Source organism: Coregonus lavaretus, assembly GCF_964263955.1.
Source record: "Coregonus lavaretus genome assembly, contig: HAP1_SCAFFOLD_4461, whole genome shotgun sequence".
Lineage (NCBI taxonomy): Eukaryota > Metazoa > Chordata > Actinopteri > Salmoniformes > Salmonidae > Coregonus > Coregonus lavaretus.
The window spans coordinates 6,558-34,017 of record NW_028163717.1 but is presented as its reverse complement, the minus strand read 5'-3'; the positions used below and the strand labels follow the sequence as shown (position 1 = coordinate 34,017).

The 27,460-nt window shown below is 44.3% G+C and overlaps 1 protein-coding gene across 1 annotated transcript; it reads right to left on the bottom strand.

Moving 5' to 3' along the window:
* Positions 1-27,460, bottom strand: LOC311117835 (myelin regulatory factor-like protein). Its single transcript, XM_084192745.1, has 24 exons — positions 27,180-27,460; positions 25,173-25,261; positions 20,376-20,466; positions 19,864-19,925; positions 19,155-19,680; positions 17,169-17,411; positions 15,869-16,064; positions 15,633-15,709; positions 15,175-15,285; positions 14,668-14,758; positions 14,101-14,301; positions 13,736-13,954; positions 13,397-13,566; positions 12,801-12,867; positions 12,609-12,697; positions 10,722-10,793; positions 10,491-10,543; positions 5,078-5,251; positions 4,820-4,867; positions 4,625-4,709; positions 3,008-3,082; positions 2,280-2,391; positions 2,064-2,138; positions 1-667 (listed from the first exon to the last, which is right to left on the bottom strand). Exons 2-24 carry the CDS (start codon positions 25,246-25,248, stop codon positions 581-583), a joined length of 3,000 nt encoding a protein of 999 aa, XP_084048871.1. The 5' UTR covers positions 25,249-25,261; positions 27,180-27,460; the 3' UTR covers positions 1-580.

The window sequence follows — 27,460 nt, the reverse complement described above, 5'->3', positions numbered from 1 at the left end:
GAGAATTCAGTACTTTATTTTACAGTTTCCAATTGTATTTACCTGGTAATTACTATGAAATTATGCAGTAACACAGAATTCAACACAATTACTTTCTGAAATAAATGTAATAACTAACTACACAGTCAAGTATGAAATACAGTAATATAAGTACTATTTTACTTTGGGACTCATCCTGTCCTCCTGTGTGCCAACAGTGTGACATGATCAATGTATTGTTTAATGAGTTATCAATAACCTGTTGTACTGCATTACATTCTACTAAAAATAAAAATGATCCTATTCAGTTCTATTCCAATTGAATCTCTTTTCACATAGTGCAAGAATTGTCACAAGGCAAAGTGAATCAAACAACTCTTACCTACTATAATTCTGTATCAATAAATATGCTCTTATACAGTTCTTGTAAAAAGAGATTGTATACAACAATCTCATCAACAATCAGGACATTTCATAGAAAAACCAATACAACGTGGATTTATTATTAGGGTTGGCATACATCATGAAAATAAACACTGACATGTCATTGGACACTGGCTGGCCTGCCAAAGGAACTACAGTATGGATGAGGTCTTCTTCCTCACTCACACCTCCGGTAGAAGTTGAAATGGTAGTCTGTGAACAGCGCCCCCATGAAGCCACGGTCGGTATTGCAGTCTGCCTGGCCCTGGATGGAGATAGACCAAGATTGTCTATTATATTGACAAGTGACCACTCTAACAATGGAAATACTTTACAAGTCCTCAAAGACGGAAGGCAAGTGTGAGGAGGCGAGATCAGGTGGGACCATTCTAGCCAATGAGAGGGTAGATACACGTGTGATAGATAAAGGACTAATTACATTTACATTTTAGTCATTTAGCAGACGCTCTTATCCAGAGCGACTTACAGTACGTTTTTTTTATAATTTTTTTTTATACTGGCCCCCCGTGGGAATCGAACCCACAACCCTGGCGTTGCAAACGCCATGCTCTACCAACTGAGCTACCTCCCTGCCAGCCATTCCCTCCCCTACCCTGGACGACGCTGGGCCAATTGTGCGCCGCCCCATGGGTCTCCCGGTCGCGGCCGGCTACGACAGAGCCTGGATTCGAACCAGGATCTCTAGTGGCACAGCTAGCACTGCGATGCAGTGCCTTAGACCACTGCGCCACTCGGGAGACTAATCTTTGTATCTGTGCCATTTTAGCGTCTGTGACAGTTTTAAAGAAGTCCGTTTTCTGCTTCTTCATTGGGGGATTGCTCCCAACTCAGCTGACTACTTTAAAATGGTGAAAGCCCTCAATGGCAATGTCCATGCTTAAATGTGTTATGGCCATGATGAGTCCTCCATCTATCTCTATGACAACGGGCACAACCGATATAAAGGCGTTTTTTTTTTTTTCAAAAGTTGCCAAAATGCCACGTACGTTCACTTATATCAGTGCAACAACCTAACCATTACAACACTTCTATTCGATCAAATAAGCCTCACGTAGCAAAATACGAATTACATTTTTTGTTGACCAAAAATCGACACTCTCTCATTGACCTCCATACAAAAAATTCCTCACTTTGTGGGCTTATTTTTGTGGACAGATTTTGTGCGGAGTAAACCTCTCGCTTCACCTCTTCCTCTCTGAGATGTACAGTTTGTTTTGGTCGTCTACCAACCACACATACATTTGATTGTTTGACATTGTAAGCATAGGATATCTGGCAGAGACTAAACCATGACGATGTCAGGGTGTAGTCAAAGTCTGTTACGACATTAAAGAACATCTCTGGTAGCCTACAGTGACCGTTGTGGATTAAATGTCAACTCCTTTTCAGCTTCCAATACCAGTGTGGGGCGAGAGCATTACGGTGAGTTGAGGAAGGGGAGGGGGGTGGTTATAACATACTTATGTAGCTGTTCTGTGAAGACGATGATTAACAACTGTTAGATTGTGGTTATCAGATTGGGTCGTGTGTCCCCCCCCCCCACAACATACAACACGTAGTAGTTGTGAGGCTGTTGCGACAGTGTCTTTTGACACTGATATTTTAGGAAAATACACATTCAGAAATCCTTTCGTTCTTACAGCCACTGCGGAGCGAAAGTGGTAGGAGCTCCTGTAGAATCGAGACACTGGCAGAGGCCATTCATGGACGTAGCCCTGGAGAGAGTGAAAGAGACAGCAAAGGAAGTAAAGTGTCACTCTTACTTTTGGTTGCTTTTTAATCATACAAAGAGCAGAGAGTTTGCAATTATCATACAGATAGCAACCACAGTATAGTGTTGTCTGTGGATACCATACCTGTGTATTTATGAAAGTGTATTCTTCGTTGGTTTGATCATGGTCCATCACGGCAGAGCATTTAAACGTCACATCAGAATGACACAGGTGGACAACCAGCAGCTCTATAGTACTGGATCAGAGGAGAGGAGACATCTAGTGGTCATTTGCGGTACTTACAACAAACACACAGCGCAAGTACAAAGTGCTCCGTGACAATTTGTCATCAGTCTGAACAACAGTGAGAGAATGTGCCCATGCAGGTCTGTCTTAGAGGCCTTCGTCTCCTCATTCAGAACAGGAACTCCTGCCAGACCGGGTCCAATGTCTGATTCAGACAAAGCTTTAGGGCTCGATTCAATCCGTAGCGCCGAAGATCTGCGGTGTAGTGTGATTGACATTTAAAAGGCAATTTCCAATTGAGACGACATATGCAGCGATTACGTGACTGCAGTCTCCGCAAATGCGGAAACATTGGCTTTAAAATTCCAATCGCGCCATACACAACTACGGATTGAATCAAGCCCTTAGACTCGCAAGCTCCCACAAGTCCCACTGCACGGAATCTTGAACGTCTAGGTCCACCGATTCAGACCATCATCAGCCCCTGAGGTAAGATACCCTCTTAGAAACTCTCTCCTGCCCCGTCCAGAGTCAATGGCAGTCTGTCACCACTAGCAGTGGGCAGTAGTAGAAATGGAAAACAAAGTGGAGAGAGTGGGAGCATGTCTCAAGCCCTGGCTACTCACTTCATCTGGACGGTGACACGCATGTTGATAGGGATGAACTTGCTGATAGGGATTTGGAAGGAGTAGTTTCCTGACCTAGATGGAAACAGATCAAATAGAGGTGAGTATACCATCGGTTTGGCTTTCTGATTCTAAATCTACACTACAGGTCAAAAGTTTTAGAACACCTACTCATTCAAGGGTTTTTCTTACTTTTTTACTATGTAGAATAATAGTGAAGACATCAAAATTATGAAATAACACATACGGAATCATGTAGTAACCAAAAAAGTGTTAAACAAATCAAAATATATTTTATATTTGAGATTCTTCAAATAGCCACCCTTTGCCTTGATGACAGCTTTGAACACTCTTGGCATTATCTCAACCAGCTTCACCTGGAATGCTTTTCCAACAGTCTTGAAGGAGTTCCCACATATGCTTAGCACTTGTTGGCTGCTTTTCCTTCACTCTGCCATCCGACTCATCCCAAACCATCTCAATTTGGTTGAGGTCGGGGGATTGTGGAGGCCAGGTCATCTGATGCAGCACTCCATCACTCTCCTTCTTGGTAAAATAGCCCTTACACAGCCTGGAGGTGTGTTGGGTCATTGTCCTGTTGAAAAACAATGATAGTCCCACTAAGCCCAAACCAGATGGGATGGTGTATCGCTGCAGAATGCTGTGGTAGCCATGCTGGTTAAGTGTGCCTTGAATTCTAATAAATCCTCCTCCGTGCTTTACGTTGGGAAATACACATGCAGAGATCATCCATTCACCCACACCGCGTCTCACAAAGACACAGCGGTTGGAACCAAAAATCTCCAATTTGGACTCCAGACCAAAGGACAAATTTCCACCAGTCTAATGTCCATTGCTCGTGTTTCTTGGACCAAGCAAGTCTCTTCTTCTTATTGGTGTCCTTTAGTAGTGGTTTCTTTGCAGCAATTTGAACTCTGTGAAGCATTTATTTGGGCTGCAATTTCTGAGGCTGGTAACTCTAATGAACTTATCCTCTGCAGCAGAGGTAACTCTGGGTCTTCCTTTCCTGTGGCAGTCCTCATGAGAGCCAGTTTCATCATAGCGCTTGATGGTTTTTGCGACTTGAAAATGTCCATATTGACTGACCTTCATGTGTTAAAGCAATGATGAACTGTCCTTTCTCTTTGCTTATTTGAGCTGTTCTTGCCATAATATGGACTTGGTCTTTTACCAAATAGGGCTATCTTCTGTATACCCTCCCTACCTTGTCACAAGACAACTGATTGGCTCAAACGCATTAAGAAGGAAAGAAATTCCACACATTAACTTTTAAGAAGGCACACCTGTTAATTGAAATGCATTCGAGGTGACTTCCTCATGAAGCTGGTTGAGAGAATGCCAAGAGTGTGCAAAGCTGTCATCAAGGCAAAGGGTGGCTACTTTGAAGAATCTCAAATATAACATATATTTAGATTTGTTTAACACTTTTTTGGTTACTACATGATTCCATATGTGTTATTTCATAGTTTTGATGTCTTCACTATTATTCCACAATGTAGAAAATAGTAACAATAAAGAAAAACCCTTGAATGAGTAGGTGTTCTAAAACCTTTGGCCGGTAGTGTATAAATGAGTTCAAATTGACTGAATACCTACCTACAGCTTCCCTTCTCACAGTACCGAGAGTCAATTATCTGTTGGTTTTCTTTGATGAAAAAAGACTTAATAGTTGTGTTTGTCCCTGAAAATAGAACAGCAATCAGAAGTCATACTCTAAAGTATTCAGAAAATAACATATTTGGATTAGCATAAAAATGTATCTTCAAATGTATGCGATATAATTTGACTTACAATCTCCGGCACCTTTGATTTCTTCATTGAATTTGTCTTTTCCTTTATCTGAGAAGACAGAATTGGATCAAAAAAAAGTGGGCTTTTACTGCATGTCACAAAGCAGCACAATGTCAACACTTTTACAGCATCCGAATTACGTCTCAGTATCATTCAAGGTCATCAACTGGTACGTTTTACATAAAGATAGCATGAATAAGGAAACAGACACAGGGAAGATTGTTGTTGGTAAATGAAGACAGGTAGTAGCTAGCTCACCTGCTAGAGAGGGCCCGTTAGTGGGAGATGCAGTGGAGGAGAGGAGGGAAGGAGAGATGGTGGTGGTATTATCCATGGTGTCTTTAGTGGGACAGCAGAACACGTCCTCACAGTAGAGCAGGCTACAGAAGTCCACATCAGGAGGCCACGGGCCAGGGGTTGTTGTTGGGTTTACTAATAAACAAACAAACAAACAAGGGTCAATCTCCACATCAATGACTACTCATGACAGACAATGTTACTACGGTGAAGAGTAAAACCATCTAAAGGGCGTATAGGGGTTGTTTACCTAAGGTAGGCCTGACTGTTGAGGTGTAGAGAGGATGTTTACCTAAGGTAGGCCTGACTGTTGAGGTGTAGAGAGGATGTTTACCTAAGGTAGGCCTGACTGTTGAGGTGTAGAGAGGATGTTTACCTAAGGTAGGCCTGACTGTTGAGGTGTAGAGAGGATGTTTACCTAAGGTAGGCCTGACTGTTGAGGTGTAGAGAGGATGTTTACCTAAGGTAGGCCTGACTGTTGAGGTGTAGAGAGGATGTTTACCTAAGGTAGGCCTGACTGTTGAGGTGTAGAGAGGATGTTTACCTAAGGCAGGCCTGACTGTTGAGGTGTAGAGAGGATGTTTACCTAAGGCAGGCCTGACTGTTGAGGTGTAGAGAGGATGTTTACCTAATGTAGGCCTGACTGTTGAGGTGTAGAGAGGATGTTTACCTAAGGTAGGCCTGACTGTTGAGGTGTAGAGAGGATGTTTACCTAAGGTAGGCCTGACTGTTGAGGTGTAGAGAGGATGTTTACCTAAGGTAGGCCTGACTGTTGAGGTGTAGAGAGGATGTTTACCTAAGGTAGGCCTGACTGTTGAGGTGTAGAGAGGATGTTTACCTAAGGTAGGCCTGACTGTTGAGGTGTAGAGAGGATGTTTACCTAAGGCAGGCCTGACTGTTGAGGTGTAGAGAGGATGTTTACCTAAGGCAGGCCTGACTGTTGAGGTGTAGAGAGGATGTTTACCTAAGGTAGGCCTGACTGTTGAGGTGTAGAGAGGATGTTTACCTAAGGTAGGCCTGACTGTTGAGGTGTAGAGAGGATGTTTATCTAAGGAAGGCCTGACTGTTGAGGTGTAGAGAGGATGTTTACCTAAGGTAGGCCTGACTGTTGAGGTGTAGAGAGGATGTTTACCTAAGGTAGGCCTGACTGTTGAGGTGAAGAAAGGATGTTTACCTAAGGTAGGCCTGACTGTTGAGGTGTAGAGAGGATGTTTACCTAAGGTAGGCCTGACTGTTGAGGTGAAGAGAGGATGTTTACCTAAGGTAGGCCTGACTGTTGAGGTGTAGAGAGGATGTTTACCTAAGGTAGGCCTGACTGTTGAGGTGTAGAGAGGATGTTTACCTAAGGTAGGCCTGACTGTTGAGGTGTAGAGAGGATGTTTACCTAAGGTAGGCCTGACTGTTGAGGTGTAGAGAGGATGTTTACCTAAGGTAGGCCTGACTGTTGAGGTGTAGAGAGGATGTTTACCTAAGGTAGGCCTGACTGTTGAGGTGTAGAGAGGATGTTTACCTAAGGTAGGCCTGACTGTTGAGGTGTAGAGAGGATGTTTACCTAAGGTAGGCCTGACTGTTGAGGTGTAGAGAGGATGTTTACCTAAGGTAGGCCTGACTGTTGAGGTGTAGAGAGGATGTTTACCTAAGGTAGGCCTGACTGTTGAGGTGTAGAGAGGATGTTTACCTAAGGCAGGCCTGACTGTTGAGGTGTAGAGAGGATGTTTACCTAAGGCAGGCCTGACTGTTGAGGTGTAGAGAGGATGTTTACCTAATGTAGGCCTGACTGTTGAGGTGTAGAGAGGATGTTTACCTAAGGTAGGCCTGACTGTTGAGGTGTAGAGAGGATGTTTACCTAAGGTAGGCCAGACTGTTGAGGTGTAGAGAGGATGTTTACCTAAGGTAGGCCTGACTGTTGAGGTGTAGAGAGGATGTTTACCTAAGGTAGGCCTGACTGTTGAGGTGTAGAGAGGATGTTTACCTAAGGTAGGCCTGACTGTTGAGGTGTAGAGAGGATGTTTACCTAAGGTACGCCTGACTGTTGAGGTGTAGAGAGGATGTTTACCTAAGGCAGGCCTGACTGTTGAGGTGTAGAGAGGATGTTTACCTAAGGCAGGCCTGACTGTTGAGGTGTAGAGAGGATGTTTACCTAAGGTAGGCCTGACTGTTGAGGTGTAGAGAGGATGTTTACCTAAGGTAGGCCTGACTGTTGAGGTGTAGAGAGGATGTTTATCTAAGGAAGGCCTGACTGTTGAGGTGTAGAGAGGATGTTTACCTAAGGTAGGCCTGACTGTTGAGGTGTAGAGAGGATGTTTACCTAAGGTAGGCCTGACTGTTGAGGTGAAGAAAGGATGTTTACCTAAGGTAGGCCTGACTGTTGAGGTGTAGAGAGGATGTTTACCTAAGGTAGGCCTGACTGTTGAGGTGAAGAGAGGATGTTTACCTAAGGTAGGCCTGACTGTTGAGGTGTAGAGAGGATGTTTACCTAAGGTAGGCCTGACTGTTGAGGTGTAGAGAGGATGTTTACCTAAGGTAGGCCTGACTGTTGAGGTGTAGAGAGGATGTTTACCTAAGGTAGGCCTGACTGTTGAGGTGTAGAGAGGATGTTTACCTAAGGTAGGCCTGACTGTTGAGGTGTAGAGAGGATGTTTACCTAAGGTAGGCCTGACTGTTGAGGTGTAGAGAGGATGTTTACCTAAGGTAGGCCTGACTGTTGAGGTGTAGAGAGGATGTTTACCTAAGGTAGGCCTGACTGTTGAGGTGTAGAGAGGATGTTTACCTAAGGTAGGCCTGACTGTTGAGGTGTAGAGAGGATGTTTACCTAAGGTAGGCCTGACTGTTGAGGTGTAGAGAGGATGTTTACCTAAGGTAGGCCTGACTGTTGAGGTGTAGAGAGGATGTTTACCTAAGGCAGGCCTGACTGTTGAGGTGTAGAGAGGATGTTTACCTAAGGTAGGCCTGACTGTTGAGGTGTAGAGAGGATGTTTACCTAAGGCAGGCCTGACTGTTGAGGTGTAGAGAGGATGTTTACCTAAGGTAGGCCTGACTGTTGAGGTGTAGAGAGGATGTTTACCTAAGGTAGGCCTGACTGTTGAGGTGTAGAGAGGATGTTTACCTAAGGTAGGCCTGACTGTTGAGGTGTAGAGAGGATGTTTACCTAAGGTAGGCCTGACTGTTGAGGTGTAGAGAGGATGTTTACCTAAGGTAGGCCTGACTGTTGAGGTGTAGAGAGGATGTTTACCTAAGGTAGGCCTGACTGTTGAGGTGTAGAGAGGATGTTTACCTAAGGTAGGCCTGACTGTTGAGGTGTAGAGAGGATGTTTACCTAAGGTAGGCCTGACTGTTGAGGTGTAGAGAGGATGTTTACCTAAGGTAGGCCTGACTGTTGAGGTGTAGAGAGGATGTTTACCTAAGGTAGGCCTGACTGTTGAGGTGTAGAGAGGATGTTTACCTAAGGTAGGCCTGACTGTTGAGGTGTAGAGAGGATGTTTACCTAAGGCAGGCCTGACTGTTGAGGTGTAGAGAGGATGTTTACCTAAGGTAGGCCTGACTGTTGAGGTGTAGAGAGGATGTTTACCTAAGGTAGGCCTGACTGTTGAGGTGTAGAGAGGATGTTTACCTAAGGCAGGCCTGACTGTTGAGGTGTAGAGAGGATGTTTACCTAAGGCAGGCCTGACTGTTGAGGTGTAGAGAGGATGTTTACCTAAGGTAGGCCTGACTGTTGAGGTGTAGAGAGGATGTTTACCTAAGGCAGGCCTGACTGTTGAGGTGTAGAGAGGATGTTTACCTAAGGCAGGCCTGACTGTTGAGGTGTAGAGAGGATGTTTACCTAAGGTAGGCCTGACTGTTGAGGTGTAGAGAGGATGTTTACCTAAGGTAGGCCTGACTGTTGAGGTGTAGAGAGGATGTTTACCTAAGGTAGGCCTGACTGTTGAGGTGTAGAGAGGATGTTTACCTAAGGTAGGCCTGACTGTTGAGGTGTAGAGAGGATGTTTACCTAAGGCAGGCCTGACTGTTGAGGTGTAGAGAGGATGTTTACCTAAGGTAGGCCTGACTGTTGAGGTGTAGAGAGGATGTTTACCTAAGGTAGGCCTGACTGTTGAGGTGTAGAGAGGATGTTTACCTAAGGTAGGCCTGACTGTTGAGGTGTAGAGAGGATGTTTACCTAAGGTAGGCCTGACTGTTGAGGTGTAGAGAGGATGTTTACCTAAGGCAGGCCTGACTGTTGAGGTGTAGAGAGGATGTTTACCTAAGGTAGGCCTGACTGTTGAGGTGTAGAGAGGATGTTTACCTAAGGCAGGCCTGACTGTTGAGGTGTAGAGAGGATGTTTACCTAAGGTAGGCCTGACTGTTGAGGTGTAGAGAGGATGTTTACCTAAGGTAGGCCTGACTGTTGAGGTGTAGAGAGGATGTTTACCTAAGGCAGGCCTGACTGTTGAGGTGTAGAGAGGATGTTTACCTAAGGCAGGCCTGACTGTTGAGGTGTAGAGAGGATGTTTACCTAAGGTAGGCCTGACTGTTGAGGTGTAGAGAGGATGTTTACCTAAGGCAGGCCTGACTGTTGAGGTGTAGAGAGGATGTTTACCTAAGGCAGGCCTGACTGTTGAGGTGTAGAGAGGATGTTTACCTAAGGTAGGCCTGACTGTTGAGGTGTAGAGAGGATGTTTACCTAAGGTAGGCCTGACTGTTGAGGTGTAGAGAGGATGTTTACCTAAGGTAGGCCTGACTGTTGAGGTGTAGAGAGGATGTTTACCTAAGGTAGGCCTGACTGTTGAGGTGTAGAGAGGATGTTTACCTAAGGTAGGCCTGACTGTTGAGGTGTAGAGAGGATGTTTACCTAAGGTAGGCCTGACTGTTGAGGTGTAGAGAGGATGTTTACCTAAGGTAGGCCTGACTGTTGAGGTGTAGAGAGGATGTTTACCTAAGGTAGGCCTGACTGTTGAGGTGTAGAGAGGATGTTTACCTAAGGCAGGCCTGACTGTTGAGGTGTAGAGAGGATGTTTACCTAAGGTAGGCCTGACTGTTGAGGTGTAGAGAGGATGTTTACCTAAGGTAGGCCTGACTGTTGAGGTGTAGAGAGGATGTTTACCTAAGGCAGGCCTGACTGTTGAGGTGTAGAGAGGATGTTTACCTAAGGTAGGCCTGACTGTTGAGGTGTAGAGAGGATGTTTACCTAAGGTAGGCCTGACTGTTGAGGTGTAGAGAGGATGTTTACCTAAGGTAGGCCTGACTGTTGAGGTGTAGAGAGGATGTTTACCTAAGGTAGGCCTGACTGTTGAGGTGTAGAGAGGATGTTTACCTAAGGTAGGCCTGACTGTTGAGGTGTAGAGAGTATGTTTACCTAAGGCAGGCCTGACTGTTGAGGTGTAGAGAGGATGTTTACCTAAGGTAGGCCTGGCTGTTGAGGTGTAGAGAGGGTGCATAGTAGTCTCGTTGCTGCAAATAAAAAAACATGATATGATCTTTGAAATTAATTTCACATTCAGTTCTGGATAGTGTTGTCACTGATGATAATAACGTTTGTGTCTCAATAGTATTCTTGGCACCGTTTACTTGTCAAATAAAGGCTGGGGGCAGCTGTAGTTTTTGAAGCCAGTTTAGTGGTGTGTCTTACGTGCTTCCAGGAAAGAGCATGCCGGCGTCGTCTCTCAGAGTCAGCATGTAGAGAGCTGTGATGGCAATAGAGCTGTGGAGGAGACATGAGGACATCATAACACTTCATAACTCATGCATAACACATTCATAAACATTACATAAGAAAACAACATAGTCAGGCCAAACCAGGGGATTTACAATGCAGGTACATAAAAAAAAATTACTTCAAGTGTCGATTTATTTTACATTTTTTTACATTTTAGTAATTTAGCAGACGCTCTTATCCAGAGTGCATACATTTTTTTCATACTGGCCCCCCGTGGGAAACGAACCCACAACCCTGGCATTGCAAGCGCCATGCTTTACCAACTGAGCTACACGGGACCTGTTTATGAAAAATAAGTTGTAAGGAATGGTAAACTTCTATATTCTAAACTCTCCAATGCTTCTATACAGTCACGTCCCTCCCTAGCTGATATGATAGTCAACGTTTCTCACGTTTAGATCTCTCTGATACAGTTATCAGAATAGATAAAGCTTTACGCTCTCAATATTATATTAGTTGAATGCATTCAGTTGAACAACTGACTAGGTATCCCCCTTTCCCTATATATTCAGGTAGAGGGAACTGCCAAAATAATGGAAACACTTGAGTAAATGAGGGATACAAAGTATATTGAAAGCAGTCGCTTCCACACAGGTGTGGTTCCTGAGTCAATTAAGCAATTAACATCCCAGCATGCTTAGGGTTATTATTTCTATTATATTTTCATGTTTAGGGACATTATTTTGGCCATTATTTTGGCTACCATGGCTATGCCCCCATAGATGACAACGCCCCCATCCACAGGGCACGAGTGGTCACTGAATGGTTTCATGAGCATGGCAATGATGTAGACCTTATGCCGTGGCCGTCTCAGTCACCAGATCTCAACCAATTTAAACACTTGTGGGAGATTCTGGAGCGGCGCCTGAGACAGCGTTTTCCACCACCATCAACAAAACACTAAATGATGGAATGACTGGTGGAAGAATGGTTTCACATCCCTCCAATAGAGTTCCAGACACTGGTAGAATCTATGCCAAAGTGCATGGAAGCTGTTCTGGCTCGTGGTGGCCCAACGCCCTATTAACACACTTTATGTTTCCTTTATTTTGGCAGTTACCTGTATATTGCAGTGCTCAGTGGTGGAAAAAGTACTCAATTGTCATACTTGAGTAAAAGTAAAGATACATTAATAGAAAATGACTCAAGTAAAAGTGAAAGTCACCCAGTAAAATACTACTTGAGTAAAAGTCTAAAAGTATTTGGTTTTAAATATACTTAAGTATCAAAAGTAAATGTAATTGCTAAAATATACTTAGGTATTAAAAGTAAAAGTACAAATAATTTCAAGTTCCTTATCTTAAGCAAACCAGATGGCGCCATTTTCTTGTTTTTTTAATTTACGGAAAGCCAGGGGCTATCTCCAATGCTCAGACATCATTTACAAACGAAGCATCTGTGTTTAGTGAGTCCACCAGATCAGAGTCAGTAGAGATGACCAGGGATGTTCTCTCGATAAGTGAGTGAATTAGACAATATCCCTGTCCTGCTACGCATTCAAAATGTAACAAGTACTTTTGGGTGTCAGGGAAAATGTATGGAAGTAAAAAGTACATTATTTTCTTTAGGAATGTAGTGAAGTAAAAGTAAAAGTTGTCAAAAATATAAATAGTAAAGTAATGTACAGATACCCCAAAAAACGACTTAAGTATTACTTCAAAGTATTTTTTACTTAAGTACTTTACACCACTGGCAGTGCTTCAATATCCAAAGGTATTATCTAACAAAGTAGCCGTACGTTTTGTTTTACTGTAAAACAAATAAGAATATCTGCTCCTCAGTTGTAACAGGCGGTCTTACCAGAAAGCCATTGTTGCTACCAGAATGATGATGATGACTTGGACGAACTTGTGTTTTAAGCAGTGGTGGTACTTCGCCTGGAACTTCGCCTAAAAGAGCATAAACAGGAATATAAATGGTATTGGTTTGAATCAGACTTGCTGTACACCTGTTGTTATACAAGGACACGGTCTTTCTGAAGTTCTACCTCACCTTGAAAGATTTGAGAGGCGTTGGCTTCTGTTGGGGTGGTGGAACACTACTGTGTCTGTTCATTTTCCTGTGTAACACAACACAAGTATGTATATTATCAACACAGCATGTTTAAATAATGACAGTTGAAAATGTGACACGTGTACTAGGAAACCAAGACAGTCGGAGCATTCCCTATCCAGTCCATTCAAGTACAAACTCAGTCTTTCCGTAAGGTGAGGCTCCTAAACTACAATAAACTGGAGATATTTGACAGTACAGGAAGCATAGAGCAGAAGCCATAGGGTTGTTACCGTTGAGCTGAGAATGTGTTGACGGCCCCATGATAGTGACCCTGGTCATAAAGACAGAGGCACAACACATCCACAGCTCAACCACCCTCAGTACCATCCCCCCTGTCTCTTACACGTCAGAGATCTGAAAACAGGCCCTGAGTACCTGACTAAACTGATTGACTGAATTTAATACAAAATGGGTTTTTCTGTAGGGTGCCAGAGAAAATATCTCAGTATCTCGATATATTTTGAAAACTGAAAGCGAACTTGTAGGCAATAGGCCATAGAGAACAGCACCCCCTGGTGGTACGGTAATATTACTCTTTAGTGCTGCTGTTAGCAGGGTTGCTGCTGGATCGCAGGCTGCCCGTGTTCTTGAGCTTGGCCGACTGTGTGTTCCACACCTCCAGCTCCTGAATCCTGTTCTCCAGGTTGTCAGTCAGCTTACACAGCTGCTTCACAGCCCCGACGTTCTCCATGAAGATCTGCTCCTGTGGGGGGAGAAATAGAATATAAAACGTTACAGTAAATTGTTCTTCAAAGTAGTTTGTTTTAAAGTGGGACCATAACACTGACAAATCTCTTGACAATCCTCATACTGATTATCACACCGGATAATATGTTATCAGGCCTTCAATCTCGTGGGGAACTGACACTTACTTTGTCCACCATGAGGAAGTTGTGGATCTTCTCTCCGTCGCTGCAGGTGATGTCCCCCACCTCTTTGACAGCAGCAGGCAGCAGCTTCTTCACCTCCTGGGCTATGATGCCTGTTTCATGTATGTGATCGATCCCCATCTTTGAGGCGAACTCAGGCTTGTAGTCATACTCCACTATCCTCATCTGAGATATTCTCTTCAGCTGCTCTGTTGAATCCACCTACAGAGTTGAAATATTGTCAGTTCAGGTAAGATATCATTCCTTGGGCCGCTGTGAAGGCATTTCTATGTTCCTACTTGTTATTTTACACCAAAACCATTATATCGATAGCTATTATATAGAAGCATACATGTGCTGCTTCATACCTCTCGTATGTTGTGTTTGGCGCGGTGGTCGGAGGGGTGCATGACCTGCCCCATGATCTTAGCGTTGCCACAGACCACCAGGGCTTCATCGGGGGTGTCTGTGTTGATGCCCACCCTCCCCTGGCACACCACCGCGTCCGGAGCCTGTCCTCGCTGCCAAAACACCTCACTGTCGTTCTCAAACTGGCCCGGATTCGACGCCTGTGGTGGAGGAACACGGAAGAGTTTCAAGTTACGGTTATGGTTGGTTCCATTTAGATCACGGTGCATTCTGGAACAAATTGTCCAATGGAAACATGGTTTAGTACATTTTATTTGACTTTTATGTTTTTTATTTATTTAACCTTAATTTTAACAAGTCCCATGTTTTAGTATGCTTTAGTACTTAGTACTTTAGTCCCATGCTTTTAAATGCTTTAGTACAGGGTTCCCCAAATGGCAGCCCGCGTACCAAATCTGCCCCCCCCGGGTGGTCTCTTTTGGCCCCCCGAGTTTTCTGAGCAAAAAAACAAACATCCGCTCAACAGTTGATGATCCCTGCTTTAGTACTTACGGTTCAGTACTCACCCTGACTATGATCCTCTCTGACATGTATGCTACCAGCAGGTAACTCTCTTCCCTCACTGTGGCGTACAAACCCACCACCATCAGGAAGTACCTGCTCATAACACAAGGACACATGGAACCACATGTTGAAACTTCACTTTCAATTGGGCGGCAGGTAGCTTAGTGGTTAAGAGCGTTGTGCCAGTAACCGAAAGGTCGCTGGATCTAATCCCCGAGCCGACTAGGTGAAAAATCTGTCGATGTGCCCTTGAGCAAGGCACTTAACCCTAATTGCTCATGTTAGTCGCTCTGGATAAGAGTGTCTGCTAAATTACTAAAATGTAAATGTAATGATGATATTAGTATGTAAAGTAATTTTTTTAGAGCGGGTCTGAGTAATAACTTAGTAATAACATGGTAATAGCATGGTAATAGCATGGTAATAACATGGTAATAACATGGTAATAACATGGTAATAACATGGTAATAACATATTAATAACATGGTAATAACATAGTAATAACCAACCTCTGGTCAGGGTTGGGTTTTCCCTTTTTCCTCATGTTGTTGACAGTGGTCTCACTGAAGTGCAGTCTTCCCAGAGTAACTTTAGTGATCTTGTCCCCTGGTAGACTGACTCTGAGGGATGAGACGTTATTCAAAAACGTAGGACGGGATTCAAGCCAATCGATCCCTTTTTGGCCATGCACCATATATACCTTTTAAAGGCAATGTTCCCGCATTTACAGTGAACGCTGCATTTGTCGGCTCAATGGGAAAATTACCTTTAAAAAGTCAAACGTGCTACTACGCGGATCTACCGCTGATCGGATGAATCTCAGCCACAGTTATCACTTTTCTGCAACCAGACCGCCTTTCTGATCACAATTGTGTCATTGTTCAGTTTGAATGACGGATTACACTCACAACATGGAACACAGCCGTCTACAGTAAATAGTATAACAAAATGAGGACAGGACACTCACTTGACTGGCAGGAATGGTTTCTTGCTGCGATCAGACTGTGACTGTTCTATGGTGACTTTGTGAGTCTGTGCCTCAAGCTGCAGAGACAGAAAAATGGTCAAAGTATAGCTAACTGCATACTAACAAAAAAACGATTTCTTTTAATGCCTTTGCATCATTTGAAGTAGTCTGCCGAGGTCAAAAATCTGATGTTCTAGGTAAGTTCATGTTGCATATTTGGATGGCGTTATACTAACCTTGACACCAAACACCTTGACTTGGAAGCTCTCTATTTGCGCAGGGCCGTTGGGTGTTTTGACGAACTTGGGGTCCCCGGCCATCCCTACGTGAACTGTGACCTGAAAGTGGTTCTTTTTCTGACACACAAAGGACTCGTCAGCTGCGGAGTAGTTGAAACCCTTATCGGTGTCCACATGGTAACCTGGGGAAGGTCTGTCGAGAGACAATAGAAACATATACACTGAGTGGACAAAACATTAAGAACACCTGCTCTTTCCATGACATAGACTGACCAGGTGAATCCAGGTGAAAGCTATGATCCCTTACTGATGTCACTTGTTAAATCCACTTCAACTCAGTGTAGATGAAGGGGAGGAGACAGGTTAAAGAAGTGTTTTGAGACAATTGAGACGTGGATTGTGCATGTGTCAGAGGGTGAATGGGCAAGACAAGATATTTAAGTGCCTTTGAACAGACTATGGTTGTAGGTGCCAGACTGCCAGGTGCACCGGTTTGTGTCAAGAACTGCAACGCTGCTGGGTTTTTCACGCTCGACAGTTTCCCGTGTGTATCACCACCCAACGGACATCCAGCCAATTTGACACAACTGTGGGAAGCATTGGAGTCAACATGGGCCAGCATCCCTGTGGAACACATTCGACACCTAGTAGTCCATGCCCTAACGAATTGAGGCGAAAGGGGGGTTGCAACTCAATATTAGGAAGGTGTTCTTAATGTTTTGTAAACTCAGTGTATATTTAAGCAATAATGCCCGAGTGGGTGTGGTATATGGTATATTAAGCACGGCACAACGTGGAGTGCCTGGATACAGCCCTTAGACGTGGTATATTGGCAATATACCACAAACACCAGAGATACCTTATTGCTATTATAAACTGGTTACCAACATAATTAGAGCAGTAAAAATAAATGTTTTGTCATACTCGTGGTATACGGTCTGATATACCACGGCTTTCAGCCAATCAGCATTCAGGTCTTGAACCACCCAGCTTATAATTATGATTGACCAAGTGTGATAAGAATAACATACAGTAGGAGTCAATTGTGGCCATTTAAGTCAATTGTTTAAGTTAATGAAATGGGGTTTATTTACAATGACTCATGACTAAACCATTTTACTGTGGGCTAAGAAATGAGAAAGACATTGCTGATGAGTTATGATTTGGTCAGACATAGAAAGTGGAAAATATTTGTCCCTTAAAATAATGTAGCCTTGAGTTAGAGACTTTAAGACAGGCAGCTGAAGGCGTGAGCCTTGGGGAAGAGTTAGGGAATGTAAGGCAGAAAGACACTCACAGGACGTCATAGTTACTGTTGTAGAGCGTGCTCCAAAGGCCAGGCTGGTAGCGATCCCAGGTCAGGAGCTGATAGCCCCCCATCCCCGAGCTGCTCCCTGTGGCCCCGTCACTGTCATAGGACGGGGCGTCAACGCCTCCACCTCCACTCTCAGAACCCACTGCTAAAGGAACCGTCACAAAATGGTTCTGTACCTCAAGGGATTCTGTCCGTCTTCTCTTCTTACAGTCAGGTAATATAGGCCTGAGGAGGAGGAGGAGGAGGAGGAGAGAGGAGGAGGAGGAGGAGGAGAAGGGAGAGGAGGAGGAGGAGGAGGGAGAGGAGGACGAGGAGGAGAGAGAGAGGAGGAGGAGGAGGGAGAGGAGGAGGAGAAGGAGGAGAGAGGGGAGGAGGAGGAGAGAGAGAGAGGAGGAGGAGGAGGAGGAGGAGAAGGGAGAGGAGAAGGGAGAGGAGGAGGAGGAGGGGGAGGAGGAGGGAGAGGAGGAGGAGGAGGAAGAGGAGAAGGGAGAGGAGGAGGAGGAGAGAGAGAGAGAGAGGAGGAGGAGGAGGAGAAGGGAGAGGAGGAGGAGGAGGAGGAGGAGGAGGAGGAGGAGGAGGATGAGAGAGGAGGAGGGGGAGGAGGAGGAGGAGGGAGAGGAGGAGGGGGAGGAGGGAGAGGAGGAGGAGAAGGGAGAGGAGAAGGGAGAGGAGGAGGAGGGAGAGGAGGAGGAGGAGGGAGAGGAGGAGGAGGAGGAGAAGGGAGAGGAGGAGGAGAGAGAGAGAGAGAGGAGGAGAGAGAGAGGAGAAGGGAGAGGAGGAGGAGAGAGAGAGAGAGAGAGAGAGAGGAGGAGGGAGAGGAGAGGGCACTGTTAAAACATGAATATCCCTTTGAAGTAAAACATCATTTGACTGTCATTCTCAAACTGATATGTACTGTAAGGTAGTTTAGTAGTATATGTACCCATATGTACTGTAAGGTAGTTTAGTAGTATATGTACCTATATGTACTGTAAGGTAGTTTAGTAGTTTATGTACTGTAAGGTAGTTTAGTAGTATATGTACCCATATGTACTGTAAGGTAGTTTAGTAGTATATGTACCCATATGTACTGTAAGGTAGTTTAGTAGTATATGTACCCATATGTACTGTAAGGTAGTTTAGTAGTTTATGTACCCATATGTACTGTAAGGTAGTTTAGTAGTTTATGTACCCATATGTACTGTAAGGTAGTTTAGTAGTATATGTACTGTAAGGTAGTTTAGTAGTATATGTACCCATATGTACTGTAAGGTAGTTTAGTAGTTTATGTACCCATATGTACTGTAAGGTAGTTTAGTAGTATATGTACCCATATGTACTGTATGGTAGTTTAGTAGTATATGTACCCATATGTACTGTATGGTAGTTTAGTAGTATATGTACCCATATGTACTGTAAGGTAGTTTAGTAGTATATGTACACATATGTACTGTAAGGTAGTTTAGTAGTATATGTACCCATATGTACTGTAAGGTAGTTTGGTAGTTTATGTACCCATATGTACTGTAAGGTAGTTTAGTAGTATATGTACCCATATGTACTGTAAGGTAGTTTAGTAGTATATGTACCCATATGTACTGTAAGGTAGTTTAGTAGTATATGTACCCATATGTACTGTAAGGTAGTTTAGTAGTATATGTACCCATATGTACTGTAAGGTAGTTTAGTAGTATATGTACCCATATGTACTGTAAGGTAGTTTAGTAGTATATGTACCCATATGTACTGTAAGGTAGTTTAGTAGTATATGTACCCATATGTACTGTAAGGTAGTTTAGTAGTATATGTACCCATATGTACTGTAAGGTAGTTTAGTAGTATATGTACCCATATGTACTGTAAGGTAGTTTAGTAGTATATGTACCCATATGTACTGTAAGGTAGTTTAGTAGTATATGTACCCATATGTACTGTAAGGTAGTATATGTACCCATATGTACTGTAACGTAGTTAGGTAGCAGTCCTCACCCTGTGTGTTGACCAGCTGTGGGAGGCAGGTATGGATATCCTGGTTCTGAAGGACATCCAGACCCAGGTAGTAGACAGGATGGGGCTGAGGGTAGTCCTATGCCCGGGGCTAGGTGTGGGGCTTGACCTGGAGGTAGTACTGGGACCAGGGCTAGGTGTGGGGCTTGACCTGGAGGTAGTACTGGGACCGGGGGTGCGTTGGCCCTGGGGTAGCTGTCTGCCAGACCCTGGCGTGGAGGAGGCTGATGCTGCTGGAGAGCCTTGTGGTGGACGGGGGGTGTGAGGGGAGTGTTAGCCTGTATATAGCTCTCCCCTGGGCTCAGGTAGTGGGGGTGGTGGAGGGGGGGGTCATGGGGCAGCATGGTGTAAGAGTTAGTCAGCCCCTGGTGGTACGGCAGGCTTGGGTGTGGTGGGGGTTGTGGTGATGGCTCTTTATATCGACACGATGAGGCTGGAGGACGCGTCACTGGCTGGAAGACTTCCTGGTTCACGCGGTCGTTGGACCAATGGGAGCCGTAGCGCACCTCTAGGGGAGGAACAAGGCAAAAGGCAGTCAAAATCATTAATTTTATCGGAGCATTTGATTATTATCATTTGGTTATACTGTGTGTAACACTTGCCATTAAAACAGATTCTATCAACCATTGTTGATCAAGTATTGCCGATAAAGGAAGATGTTAAAGAGGTTTTCATTGTCACAGGGGCTCACCTGGTATTTGTGGAGGTGAGCACGGTTCTGAACCAGAATCTGGTGGGGACTCTGGTAACATGCTGGGAAGACAAAGTCACAGTAAGACACGGCCCTCCAAAGCCAAGGTTTTCTACAACTGGCCTATGCCAGTTTCTCTCTGCTTACCTGACTTGTTATTGTCTTGACTAGCCAACAACAACAAAGCTTACAGCTATAGCTGTTGTTGAATGGGCTGCAGTTGGTGCCATGGTGGAGAGCTACCCACATGGAGCAGGGACAGTATAGGCCAGGAACAAAAGGCTGCAGAACCAGTAGCTCTCCAGGAGGAAGGTTGGCCACCCCTGCTCTAGGATTGTGTCCTTGTGTTGTAAAGACTGCTGTGTGTGTAGATCCCTTCCATTTAACATGGCTGCTGTGTTTATGGGTGGACATGGAGTAAGAATATGGATGCTTGCCGGGTATTAGATGTTACTGGAAACAGATTTCCCCTCAGGTACAATAAAGTCACTAAAGTAAAGATGGATGCTTACGATGTTGGGTCCATGTGGTTGCTGAGGTACTGCTCCAGTATGCTGGTGTCCACCACCGCACTCTCCAGGACCCCACTCATATCCTGGCATCCTGGAAACACATTCTGGTTTAGTCTCTCTCTTGATCTCTCTCTCTCTCTCTCTATCTCTCTCTAGATCTCGCTCTCTCTCTCTCTCTCTATCTAGATCTCTCTCTCTCTCTCTCTCTCAATTCAATTCAATTTAAGGGCTTTATTGGCATGGGAAACATATGTTAAAAGTCAAATAAACAATAAATATTAACAGTAAACATTACACTCAGAAGTTTCAAAAGAATAAAGACATTTCAAATGTCATATTATGTCTATATACAGTGTTGTAACAATGTGCAAATAGTTAAACTACAAATGGGAAAATAAATAAACATAAATATGGGTTGTATTTACAATGGTGTTTGTTCTTCACTGGTTGCCCTTTTCTTGTGGCAACAGGTCACAATATTACATTTGGCAGGAGGTTAGGAAGTGCAGCTCAGTTTCCACCTCATTTTGTGGGCAGTGTGCACATAGCCTGTCTTCTCTTGAGAGCCAGGTCTGCCTACGGTGGCCTTTCTCAATAGCAAGGCTATGCTCACTGAGTCTGTACATAGTCAAAGCTTTCCTTAAGTTTGGGTCAGTCACAGTGGTCAGGTATTCTGCCACTGTGTGCAATTCGTCCATGAAGGCCTGATTCACACAGTCCCCTCTGAACAGTTGATGTTGAGATGTGTCTGTTACTTGAACTCTGTAAAGCATTTATTTGGGCTGCAATTTCTGAGGCTGGTAATCGTAATGAACTTATCCTCTGCAGCAGAGGTAACTCTGGGTCTTCCATTCCTGTGGCAGTCCTCATGAGAGCCAGTTTCATCATAGCGCTTGATGGTTTTTGCAACTGCACTTGAAGAAACTTTCAGTTCTTGAAATATTCCATATTGACTGACCTTCATGTCAAGTAATGATGGACTGTCGTTTCTCTTTGCTTATTTGAGCTGTTCTTGCCATAATATGGACTTGGTCTTTTACCAAATAGGGCTATCTTCTGTATACACCCCCTACCTTGTCACAACCCAACTGATTGGCTCAAACGCATTAAGAAGGAAAGAAATTCCACAAATTAACTTTTAAGAAGGCACACCTGTTAATTGAAATGCATTCCAGGTGACTACCTCATGAAGCTGGTTGAGAGAATGCCAAGAGTGTGCAAAGCTGTCATCAAGGCACAGGGTGGCTATTTGAAGAATCTCAAATATAAAATATATTTTGATTTGTTTAACACTTTTTTGGTTACTACATGATTCCATATGTGTTATTCCATAGTTTTGATGTCTTCACTATTATTCTACAATGTAAAAAATAGTACAAATAAAGAAAAACCCTTGAATGAGTAGGTGTGTCCAAACTTTTGACTGGTAGTGTACATGCATACATATGGTACTGGGTGAGCTCTGCTTCCAACACATCAGTGTAATGACTAGGACAGCTCAAATATTATGGACCAGACCTGGGTCAAATACATACGTAGCACGTACCCAAGATAAATGCAAGGCGACATTTTCCTGTCACAAACACTCACGCAACAAATAAAGACCTGAACTTTAAAAAAAAATTCTAGGTTCTTTAAGGAATGTCCTGCTAGCTTGTCCCTGTGTTTGGCCTTGATCTAATTACTGTGTGACTCTGATAGTGGGACGGGTGGCCTTGAGCTGCCGACGACGTCAGAGCTCTGCTGCAGCTGTGTAGATAAGGGCTGGGAAGTGTCTCTGGTCTGCTAACTCTATGAGCAGAATTCAATTGTCTAAAGCATCTTATCTGACCTCGTGTCCTGTCCATCTTTAGCCTACAAATGTGAAATAACTGTCCCCTTTGAACTTTAACCCCAGATATGGAAGGTGTGAGTAGGGAAGAGGACCAATCTTTCTCAGAACTATCAACACAGAACTGGGATCTTTTATTTCAGCTCATGAAACATGGGACCAACACTTTACATGTTGCGTTTATATTTGTGTTCAGTATACATCGTCAGTCACAGGCTTCATTAGGAAATGTGTTGATGATGTTGTACCCACAATAACAATCCGGATATACCCCAACCAAAAACCCTGGATGAACGGAGATATCCGTACAATGCAGAGAGCCCGTGCAGCAGCATTCAATGTCAGCAGAACGAACCCCGATGACTCGGTGGCGTGCGACGTGTACAAGGCTAGCAGGTACGAGCTCCACACATCCATTAGAGACACTTAAAAGACAATACAGACTAACTTGAATTGATATTCGACAACTCAGACTCCCGTCGCATGTGGCAAGGACTACAGACTATCACGGACTACAAAGGCAAATCCAGCTGTGCGATGTCCACCGAAGCCTCCCTCACAGACCAGCTTAACAGATTCTATGCTCTCTTTGAGGCAGACAATACCGAGCCATCCAGGAAGACTCTCGCTGCTCCAAACGACCATGTGGTTTCACAGGATGACGTGAGGAAAACTCTCAAAAGAGTGAATACTCCCTGGCCGCGTCTTCAGGGTGTGTGCTGCCCAGTTGGCGTGCGTCTTCTCTGACATCTTCAACCTGTCCCTGTCCCAGACGGTAGTCCCCACCTGCTTTAAGGGGACAACCATCGTTCCAGTGCCCAATAAAAACAAGGTGACATGCCCAAATGACTATCGCCCCCGTCGCGCTAACCTCAGTCATCATGAAGTGCTTGGAGAGGCAGGTCATATCCCACATTAAGGCCAGCATACCAGGCACACTGGACCCACTCGCATCTGGACAAGAGGAACACCTATATGAGAATGCTGTTCATTGACTACAGTTCAGCATTCAACACTATTGTTCCCTCCAAACTCGACACCAAGCTCAGAGCCCTGGGTCTGGACACCACCCTCTGCAACTGGATCCTGGACTTCCTGACGGGCGGACCACAGGCTGTGAGGATTGGCAACAACACGTCCTCCACACTGACTCTTAACACAGGCCCCCCCCCCCAGGGGTGTGTCCTCAGTCCTCTGCTGTACTCCCTGTTCACCCACGACCGCGTGGCTAAGCACGACACCAACTACATCATCAAGTTTGCTGACGACACCACGGTTGTAGGCCTGGTAACCAACAACGACGAGTCAGCCTATAGGGAGGAGGTAAGTGAACTGGCATTGTGGTGTCATGACAACAACCTCTCCCTCAACGTCAGCAAAACAAAGGAGTTGATTGTTGAGTTCAGGAAGCAGAGGAGGGAACATGTCCCGATCCACATCAGCGGGACGGCAGTAGAGAGGGTCACAGGTTTGACGTTTCTCGGCGTTCACATCACAGAGGACTTGTCACGGACCAACAACACCACCACTCTTGTCAAGAAGGCCCTAACAGCGTCTCTACTTCCTAAGGCAGCTGAAGAAATTCGGCATGCCACCCCGTGTCCTCTCCAAATACAACCGCTGCACCATCGAGAGCATCCTGACTGATTGCATCACGGCCTGGTACGGGAATTCCTCCGTCCACGGCCGCAAGGCCCTCCAGCGGGTGGTGAAGATGGCCCAGTACATCACTGGGACCGTGCTCCCACCCATCCAGGACATCTACTCGAAACGATGCCTGAGGAAGGCCCGCATCATCATCAAGGACCCTACACACCCCAGCCACGAACTGGTCTCTCGCTTACCGTCGGGCAGACTGTCTCGGAGCATGAGGTCTGATACCAACAGGCTCAGAGACAGTTTCTATCTACAAGCCTTCAGACTGGTGAACACTTGAACTGGACTGACCACCTGCTCTGATTCTCCACACCTTAACCCACCTCACTACTGCTGCTACCGGACTCTTAGTATACTGCTCAGTTTATACACCCCCCCCCCCCCCCCCCATCCCCCCTTCTCCAAAATACCTGTAAATATTGTTCTATAAATGGTTCCTTCCTGTATTATACTGATGCTAAAATGTTTATTCTATTCTACTGAGACATTTACTTTATGTTCATATTCTTATCTTTTATTATTTATTATTGTTGTTGCATTGTCCAGAAGGAACCTGCACGTAAGCATTTGGTTGGACGATGTATACAACGCGTGTCTCGTACATACGACTGATAAAAAACTTGAAACTTGACAGTGGACCGATCTAGCCAAACAAATGACTATCTATTTCTGAATTGAAACCGCCTCACTGATTACCTATTAACTAATCGAACTATTAACTATTAACACTGTTTTAAAATACATTAACAACCTAATGGGTGATCATTAAAGCCAGTTCTGAAAGGTCAGAGACTTTGAATCAGAGCCTCTCTCGCTCTCCCCCCCCCTTTCTCATATTGATAATTCTGTCCAAACCCTGAGAGCTTTAGCGACTACACATTACTGTGAAAAGGCCTTTCACAGTAATGTTCTGGGATCAGCTAAGACACCTCAGGAACAACAATACACTCATAATTCCATACAAACTCACATGTACGCTCACTTACTCACTCACACACTACACATAATCAACATACACCAGTATGCAGACGCAAACACTCACACCAGAGGGCTGGTGGGAAGAGCTTTAGGAGGACGGGCTCATTGTAATGGCTGGAATGGAGTTCATGGAACTGAGTCCAACATGTAGTTTCCATATGTTTGATACCGTTCCATTTATTCCATTCCAGCCATTACAATGAGCCCGTCCTCCTATAGCTCCACCCACCAGCCTCCTCTGACTCACACATAACACTCTCACACACACACACACACACACATACACACTAGGGAATAGGATGCTGTTTGGGACACAACTGCACAACTCTTACCGTCAAAGAACTGCTGTAACGCTTCATTCTCTCCCAGAACATCAATGGGCACTTGGACTCTTCCAGGCGGCTCCATGGCGATCAGCTACCTGAGATACACAACTGTTATTGGGGGTGAAACAGTAGGCAAGGCTTGAGCACTGTGTAGGCCCAAGTGTGTTTATGAGGAGGTAAATACACAGACGGTACAAAATGGAAGAAACCCCGTCACCAATGCCAACCTATTATATTCCAGGCTTGCATGGTAGGCTTTGAAAATAACTCCAGACTCACAGAAAATTGGAGGCTCTGTTATTTCTGTCAGGAAAACATAGTGGCCTTAGCTAAAACTATTTATGTCAGGAAAACACACTGCCTTAGCTAAAACTATTTCTGTCAGGAAAACACACTGCCTTAGCTAAAACTATTTCTGTCAGGAAAACACACTGCCTTAGCTAAAACTATTTCTGTCAGGAAAACACACTGCCTTAGCTAAAACTATTTCTGTCAGGAAAACCCACTGCCTTAGCTAAAACTATTTCTGTCAGGAAAACCCACTGCCTTAGCTAAAACTATTTCTGTCAGGAAAACACACTGCCTTAGCTAAAACTATTTCTGTCAGGAAAACCCACTGCCTTAGCTAAAACTATTTCTGTCAGGAAAACACACTGCCTTAGCTAAAACTATTTCTGTCAGGAAAACCCACTGCCTTAGCTAAAACTATTTCTGTCAGGAAAACACACTGCCTTAGCTAAAACTATTTCTGTCAGGAAAACATAGTGGCCTTAGCTAAAACTATTTCTGTCAGGAAAACATAGTGGCCTTAGCTAAAACGTAACCTGCCATAGAGTAAACTAACTGGATGTATCCTCTGGTGACAATTTCATAGAGCTGCTCTTCAACTAACATTAACTAACGATGTGGAGACTGGAAAGACAACTTCTGGATTTGGATTCAAGGTGTTAATGGAGTAAGAGAAGTTTAGACGGGTCCGATTATTACTCAGACTATGTCGGTGCTTTCATAACCAGGCCCCTGTCCACTTTGTGTTGCCCTTCCAGGAAGGCCTTTCTCTATTGCTCAAATGGTCCTCTTCTCCATCCGTTTTCCATTGGCCTAAGTGTTTTTTTTTTGTTACTGGAAATCAGTTCAACTACAGTAGGCTCTGTCTATCTCTGCAAGCAGCCTAAGCACTCAAGCTTTACTAATGACAACCACTGAATCTGAATCTCCACGCGTCATAACGTTCCTGACTGCTGTTATGGCATTATGTACGGTGTGTAATAATAATAATAATAATAATTGCCTGCTTGCTGACAGGGGTTGTGTGTGTGTGTGTGTGTGCGTGTGTGTGTGTGTCTGTGTGTCTGTGTGTGTGTGTGTGTGTGTAATATACTGTACATTATAGCTAATCCACGATTAATCATCATTACTATTGTCTCTCTCAGCTCAGCTCATTTAGGGAATGTGTAATTGCTTTGGTTTTACACACGAGAGGCTTTCTGTAATTAGATACGGATGCGGCCCAAATGGCACCCTGTTCCCCTTTGTAGTACACAACGTTTGACCAGGGCCTGTAGGCACTATATTGGCAATAGGGTGCCATTTGGGACGAAGATACAGCGACTGAACTGCTGTGAATAACGAGGCTATTGTCTTCTAGATTGACTTTATAACATTGTCAGTTATGTTCTATGAATTTATGACGCACTCAAGTCTGCCCTATACAGCCTTACGATAACAACTATTATTTGGTTTAAATCTCAGTCAGTCCCAGATAAAGATATGGATGCTTACGGACCACTAAGAATTCAAGTGGCCTTTTAAAAAGACAAAAGAAAAACCCACAGGAAATATCAATCTTAAAGACTTACAAACACAGAGCTTTGATTCAATTATCCTGAACATAGCTGAGAGACATTAATCAAATGGGAGAGTGTTGAGAGTGGTAAAAAAAATAATCATTAAAAACCATTAGCTTCCTTCTAACCGTCAGTAGAGAAGTGAAAGGCTGAATGTGCACCTTACCTCTTCTCCAAAATGGAGTCCTGTAGTTCCGTTGAGAACCTTCTCTCCGACTTCAGTTTCCGTCTCTCAAGTACAATCCATTTGGCAAACAATATCCATTAAATCCTCAGAGCCCAGGTACTCAACGTGTGTTCAGCCATCCATGTAGTGTCGTTAGATTTAGGCCTTTTGGTTTTGACAATAATATTCCCAGAATTGTGTGTCCGAGATGTTTCTAAACTCGAAATAATATATGATGTCACAGGTGTCTCTCCTGTGTACTTTGTCCTCTGGTCTGAAAG

Bases quoted from the DNA above. Each gene is read 5' to 3' on its own strand.
- LOC311117835 (XM_084192745.1), bottom strand. From the start codon at position 25,248: ATGGAGCCGCCTGGAAGAGTCCAAGTGCCCATTGATGTTCTGGGAGAG. The intron at 14,759-15,174 runs GTTGGTTATTAC...TGTTATGAGCAG, and splicing joins AAACCCAACCCTGACCAGAG to GTACTTCCTGATGGTGGTGG. The intron at 13,955-14,100 runs GTATGAAGCAGC...TCAACTCTGTAG, and splicing joins CCAAACACAACATACGAGAG to GTGGATTCAACAGAGCAGCT.